Source organism: Vespa velutina, chromosome 1, assembly GCF_912470025.1.
Source record: "Vespa velutina chromosome 1, iVesVel2.1, whole genome shotgun sequence".
NCBI lineage: Eukaryota > Metazoa > Arthropoda > Insecta > Hymenoptera > Vespidae > Vespa > Vespa velutina.
Genome location: NC_062188.1, coordinates 1,929,898 through 1,937,397, shown reverse-complemented (window position 1 = coordinate 1,937,397; position 7,500 = coordinate 1,929,898). Strand labels below are relative to the sequence as shown.

Sequence of the window (7,500 nt, the reverse complement as noted above, 5' to 3'; positions counted from 1 at the left end):
ATGCAATAATTTAAAAATATGATAATTTAGAATCTTTTTTTTTTTCTTCTCCTTTTTTTTTACGAATAAATATCATAAACTTTTACATGCGTGAGTTCTTAATCTTCTCAATTGCGTTCTTGTTCCTTTTTTTTTTTTTTTTTTTTTTTTTTTTTTTTTTTTTAGTTTCTTTCTTTTCTTTTTTTTTGTTCGTAGCGCGTAAAGAAGATAGAGCGAGCCAAGAAATAACGTGGAGTCGATCCAACGGAGAAAATTCTTCCGATAACGACCGCAATTTAGGCCGATAAAAGAAATCGACGAGCCCGTGCTTTATCTCCTCGCCTTTGGATTTTCCGTAATCAGTGTTTGTCAAGCTGTCACCGAGTAAAGCGGTTAAACTTTCTTCTTTCTTTCTTTCTTTCTTCCTTTCCTTCTTACTTTTTCTTACCTAAAGGAAGAAGAAATCGACCCTGTAATACCATTTTTTCGTTCTCTTAGAAATTTATGTGAAAAGGAAATGGACGCCGAGAGGATAGGAAAAACAATTTCGCGAGAAAGCAGCACAGTGTGTGTCATGGACGGGCTTTAATCGACCACGATTGGTTTAGGAGGCTGCAGTAGGGACTACAGGAAATAGCGGGAAGTTTGAAAAATCTATTGTCAAGTAGAACTTTTTCGATAGATTTCGTTTCGACAAATATTTTTCATTGACATTTTATTAGAATAGTTTTCTGATGATATTTGTCTTTCTATTTTTTTTTTTTTTTTTTTTTTTTTTTTTTTTTTTCAAACAAACAAAGTACAATATTTTATCGTCAACGATGATTGACCAATAGTAAACAATTATAGGAAATAACGGAAGATTTCAAAGGGTATATTGACAAGAGAATTTTTTGCGAAAGGTTTTTTTTTTTCTTTTTTTTTTTCTTTTTTTTTTCTTTTTTTTTCAAAAAATATTTTTCCGTGAAATGTTATTTCGACATTTTACCGATGACTTTTTTCTTTTCGAATGAAATGTAATATTTTATAATTAACGATGGTTAATCCATGGCAAACGATTACGATTGGTTTTGAAAATATGTCGTGATTATATGAAATATTTGAAAAATTTATCACCTTTAGAGAACTTCGTCGAAATAATTTATTCGAAATATTTTTTTACTTGAAATTTTATAATATTTTCGTGACAAATCTATTTCTTTTTTTTTTTTTTTTTTTTTGAATAAAATATAATAATACTTTACGATCGAATTTTCGAAGAAAAATGGAATTAAAGAACAAAAATTCTTCTTCGTAATTTTATTAGGATATACGTGTTCTTTTTCTTTTTTTTTTTTCTTTTTTTTTTTTTTCTTTTTTTCCTTTTTTTCCTCGAACAAAGGCAAAATCGATCTTAAATCGTTTCTATTTATGTTCCTTCAATATTATTTAATAATTAATATTAAATTTTGTTCTATCTGTCAAATAAACGATTAAATCTAAATGATCGAATTTAAATAATTAAATCAATCGAGTTCTGATTACTATTACGTATTAATGTTTTATCATAAATATTGATAATGAATATTTAGAGAAAACCGATCAAACAGTTTAGTTATATTGATTTAGACGAATACCAATCAAATATAAATAAATTGTATAATAAACGGTCAACAAATAATCGTATTGATTCGTAAAATGAAATTTTTTTTACATTGCACATTTATTAACGATGTGATCATCGTATTTATTGATGTTTTTCTAATGAAACGATCAAACATTGAACGAACAATGGCGGTTATTGATCTGAGAGTCGATGACGTTCTTAAGAAATCGTTAATCTCTTTGAATATAAATTAGCGAGAGGATACTCGAAGGAGAAATGGAGTGGGAGAACTAGCCGTTATCTAATGTCAGTCTTCTCGTGTTCGTTGGCGTTAGATGTCGGTGATATGTGAACGTTGATCAACGAGTATTCTTCTCTTTGTGATTTTTTTTTTTTTTTAAACCATGGAACACGATATCGAGAGGAACATTGAGAAAGGTAATTTGACAATAATATATCGTATATATCGAATAAAAAATTAGATTAACGAGTATATAAAAGAAAAAAAAAAAAAAAATTGTCAATATTTTATTGAATTAATCTGAAAGTAAAAAAAGAGAGAGAGAGAGAGGAAGGTATGATTAAAGTTAATCAATTAGAACTTATTATTATTAATAACTATTTTTATTTTCGATGCCGATTGACAAACAACAAGATGGTCGACCAGATATTATATATATATATATATATATAATATATATATAACGAAGAAACTATAAAATCTGTATCGTTTTCGTAGAAACGTATACGATATTTCACTTCTTTCAAAAAAAAAAAAAAAAAAAAAAAAAGTAGGGGGATAAGAAACTTGAAAAATCTCGGCAATAGAACGGACACAGTCCAATGTAAAATCCATCGAAAAAAAACAAATAAGAAAGAAAAGAAAAAGAGAAGAGAAGAGAAGAGAAGAGAAGAGAAGAGTGACAAATTTGTAGTCATTTGTTGGGGGAGGGATGGAAATGAAAGAAAAAGGGAAAAAAAAAGATATTGAGAGAAAAAGAAGAGAGACATTTGTTAGAATAATGGAGTCTCGTTTGACGATCATCGATGATCGTCGATGGGGAGGAAGATGATGTAGCCAAATGCCAATGGGATAATAACGGAAGAGGATAGCGATAGTGCTAGTTGTGATAGTAATAAGGGTTGTCAGAGAAAGAGAAAGGGGTTGCATAGTCTGGTAATTAAGCCGAGTATACGACCGAGACTCGAAGACAACGTGTTCGTTTGGTGGAACATGAACACCTATGGATCTTCGTCCAGTCGTCCGTGGTTAATAATCATGATGGTTCGTTGCTTTCCATGATTCAATGAGCATGCTCAGACACCCTCTTCCATTATATACGCGTAAATCCCTCCTCCCTTTGTATAAGCCTACGTTGATACGTGATGTAAGTAACTCTATGTGTTCGTCGATATACTCACTCACGATATATACCAATTTCATTTTAGCCGATATCATTGTGGCTCATTCATAGTACGAATTCGAATCATCATCCCAGTCCCTGCTTCCTTCCATCTTTACCTCCCACCCCTCCCCGCCCCACTCTTACTATCCCTTATTCTTGTTTTGGTTTCTTTTTTCTTTTTTCTTTTTTTTTTTTTTGTCTTTTTTTGTTTTGTTATTCTTCTTCGCATTATTATTGTTCATTCCTCCCTCATCCTTCTTTTCACGCATTTTTCTTCTTCTTCTTCTTCTTCTTTTTTTTTCTTTTCGTTTTTTCTTTTCCTTTTTCTTTTTCTTTTTCTTTTCCATCCCTTTCCATGCGCTATGGTATCAATGTGTATCGCCTTTATCTCTTAACGATATCGATTCGTCTGGGGGTTAACGAACGATAATAACGAAATGCGTTTCGTGTTGCCTATCCTAATGGAATTCTACGGATGAGAACGTCGTTAAGGGTTGGAGAGCCGGAGTCGAGGGTGAGTTCTATTAGAACTTGAGAACAAGGGCTTTCTCTCTCTCTCTCTCTCTCTCTCTCTCTCTCTCTCTCTCTCTCTCTCTCTCTCTCTCTCTCTCTCGTAGTTGACTTTTTTGTTTTCTGGATAATGAAGATTTCGTACTAACCGACGTCGAATTCTCATTCTCACATTATTCATCGTCTATACACTTTACATACATAATACATATATATCTGTGTATGTATGTATGTATATATATGTGTGTATATATATAGGGTTAACTCTATATGTATATATATATGTGTGTGTATATATATAGGGTTAACTCTATAAGTAATGTCAGAATTTTCAATATAAAAAATAATAAAATTAGTGTTTATTCGTTTAGATATTTAATTAAATATTACAAATTGCTTCAAAAAACAAATAAACAAACAAAAATATACATACATATATATATATATATGTATATATTATGTATGTATATATATATATATATATATATATATATGTATATATAAATAAGATTTATTTTCATATTTAGATATGTTCGGTGTATTTTTAAATTTTCAATAAAAAAGAAAAATACTATAGCTATACGTTATTATTTATTTAGATATCAAATGTTAATATATTTTTCCGATAAACAAATATTAATGTTATTAAAAATTTTTACGTTATTGTCTAATATAAAAATACTAGCGTCTTTTTTTCTTTTTAGATATTAAATACTAACAAATATTGAAACATTAAAAAAAAAAAAAAAAAAAAAAAAAAACCAACATCATTAAAAATCCTTATATTATATTTACTGACAAACGAAATACACACATACACACACACACACATATATATATATATATATACGAGATCTACGTGTTGTATAATCGTTAAAAAAAAAACATATCCGTGCATATAGATCAAAGATCGGTCGTCCATTAAAAAAAAAAAAAAAAAAAAAAAAAAGAAAAAAAGAAAAAAGAAAAAAGAAAAATAAAAGAAAAAAAAACAGAAAATAAAAAATAAATAAAAAAAAGTGCATTGAGTTTCTAATAGAAAATGTCTACGTACGCTTCGAATGGGGGATGGAAACGGTGAAGAGGAGGAGGGCTGGTGGGTATGTTGGTGGGATCAAAGCGAGTAAAAGTTCAATCCGAGCGTATGATCCATTAGCGGGCTAATCCAAAGGGATGGATGAGGCTCTTTCTTTCATCGATACTACTCATAAAGTGAATGGAAAAATTGTGGCTCTTTTTTTTTCTTCTTCCTCTATTACTTTTTTTTCCCTTCTCTTTTTTTTTTCTTTTTTTTTTTTTTTCATTCCTCTCTTTTTTCCCTTCCTTTACCCTCATTTGCTCGCCCACTTGTTTGCTATGGAAAAAAAAAAAAAAACACATAGGATAAAAACGTTCATTTACATTTATTTTTTACTTATTATTATTAATTATAACAATAATAATAATAATAATAATAATAATGATAATAATAATAATAATAATAATAATAATAATAATTTTTCTCGCTATAAAAATTACACCCCAACCTATGTATTTATTATTTTTTATTTGCAACGAGAGACGAGCTCTTTCGATTATATTGGCATTGATATTACGTACGTATAAATAAACTAAATATATATGAAACGAATGGATGAACGAACGAACGAATAAATAAATAAATAAATAAATAAATAAATAAATAAAAAAATAAGTAAGTATACATAATACCAAAGAATAATATTTATCTTATCTATCGGAATATGTTTAATTGCTTTAGAACGTTTAAAAGAATAAAATGAGAAAATGTTAATACCATTTTATATCATTAGAAATGCTAAATCCTTTGACCTAGATACATGTATGAATAACGTAATTATTATTCGAGTGCGAAAAGTAAGTAGGTAGGTAGGTAGGTAGGTAGGTAGGTAGGTAGGTAGACTAGGTAGGAGGTTAATAGATAGATAGGTAAGTAGATAGGTAAGTAGGTAGCTAGGTAGATACATGATAATATCGTTCGTATAAAACTCGAGTCATCTATATCAAGTAAGAAGTCCTCCTATCTTTCGAGTAAGAAAGTACCGAACTGAAGGAGCAACGAAGCATAACCCTTTCCCTTAAGTTTCGCTCGGAGAATCGTAAGAAAGCTGTTCTCCGTTCGGTGACTCTTCTTCGTTCAAAGATATTATCCAACATGGGCACCAGGCCAAACTTATTAATTTACTTTATTATTACCACGAACTGTGCCCTTTCCCCCTAAGGGATTTTTTATTTTAACGATAAAACGGGATTAACGAATAATTTCTTTTCGAAATCAAAATATTTCTCTTCTTTTTTTTCTTTCTTTTTCTTTTCTTTTTTTTTTTTTACTCTCTTTTTTCTCCCTCTCACTCTCTCTCTCTCTCTCTCTCATATAGTCATTCCTGTTAAACGACATGTCGTAAGTTTTCATTCAAAATCTACTCCTAAAGATTTGTAATTTTTACGGAAAATATCGATTTTCGTTTAATAATGAAATTGAAAAGATGAAATCGCTGATTACAATGTTTCTTTCTTTGATTTCAAATCAGGATATTATTCCTTTTATTATTATTATTTTTTTTTTCTTTTTTCATTCTTTCGTTTCTATTCTTCTTCTTATTTTTGTATTTATTAATTTTTTTTTTAAATCACCTTTTGATCTCTTTTCTCTCCTCCAATCTCTCTATTTCATTCTTATTCAACTTAACACCGTGAAAGTTATACAAAATCTGCTCCTGGTCTATTTCTAACATTTACAAAAATATCGATTTCGAATTTAAAATAATGGAATCGAGAAAATGAGATCGCCGATCACAAATTTTCTTTCTTCAAAGATTTCAAATCAGAACATTTCTTTTATTTCCTTTTTTTTGTTTTTTTCATTCTTTCTTTTTATTCCTTTACATATTCATTTTCCATTTTCCTGTATCATTTTCTTTTTGTCATTGATAGTCATTATTATTTTAAACATGTCATGTATAAAAGTCTACCTTTAAGAATTTCTAATTTTTTTTTCTTTTCTTTTCTCTTTTTTTTCTTTCTTTTTTTTTTTTTTTTTTTTTTTTTTTTTTTTTGAGAAAGGGGTCAACTTCCGTTTGTTTTAAGAAGAAACGAAAATAGACTTCCGCTTGAATCTTCTTTCTTCGATTTCACTATAGGAATATCATCTCTTTTATTTTTCTTCCTTATGTATGTGTACGTGCATGTGTATGTGTGTTTGGGTGTGAGTTTTTTATTATCTTTTTATTATTCTCTCTTTCTCTCTCTCTCTCTCTCTCTCTGTCTCTCTCTGTCTCTCTCTCTCATTGTCATTCCTATTTACCGTCAGATTGTAAGAGTCATTCAAAATTTACATTACTGTTACGTTATATCCAACATAGAACATGAATATTACATTCGTTGGATCACTTTACACATGCTATTATCGCACCGATTACTTTCCCGGGCTAAATTTGATTGGATAGTATATCGAGTGGCTATCGAATGACTATCGAATCGAAGTGACGCCAGTAGAGGTCCAATGTATGTCGAAATCGAATACTGGAAACGCACTCACAAATAGGAGTACCATCAAATTTTCAACGATGTATCCCAACGCGTACGAGCCATTAAAAATTATTAACGAACACGGCCGATCGAAAACGAGTAGATCTTTGCGAATCTGTTAATATCAGCTCGTACTCCGATAAATTAACAAAATCCGGTAGGATAATCCAGATTTGCGGATAATAATAATGCCTTATAAATTAAGCATATAACTTTTGGATTAAATCTGACTAATACTTTTTCGGTTATTTTCTTTTTTGTCTTTTTTCTTTTCTTTTTTTTTTTTTTCTTCTTCTTCTTCTTCTTCTTCTTCATTCTTATCGCGATATCATTAAAGGATTAATTTTTTTTTTTTTTTTTTTTTTTTTCTTTTTCTTTTTCTTTTTTTTTTCTATTTTATCAAACAAACTTTATCATCTCTTTGTATTTACGTAAAATATAAAGAGAAACGATATTATAATAATAAATATTATT

The 7,500-nt window shown here is 29.1% G+C and overlaps 1 protein-coding gene and 1 long non-coding RNA gene across 4 annotated transcripts in view; one reads left to right on the top strand and one right to left on the bottom strand.

Moving 5' to 3' along the window:
* The window catches only part of LOC124946992 (protein rhomboid), a 125,912-nt gene that overhangs the window by 81,273 nt on the left and 37,139 nt on the right, over positions 1-7,500 (top strand). Inside the window, exon 1 of one of the 3 annotated variants that reach the window (XM_047488528.1) lies at positions 1,687-2,002. The exons of the other annotated variants lie outside the window; for them this stretch is intronic. Within the exon in view, the coding sequence (XP_047344484.1) occupies positions 1,969-2,002 (34 nt within the window). The 5' untranslated portion in view covers positions 1,687-1,968. Of the gene's footprint in view, positions 1-1,686; positions 2,003-7,500 lie in introns of those variants that run through there. 3 annotated transcript variants of the gene reach the window in all.
* LOC124947004 lies at positions 170-3,533 on the bottom strand. Its single transcript, XR_007100262.1, has 2 exons — positions 2,987-3,533; positions 170-427 (listed from the first exon to the last, which is right to left on the bottom strand). It is a non-coding gene; the product is annotated as an uncharacterized LOC124947004 (long non-coding RNA).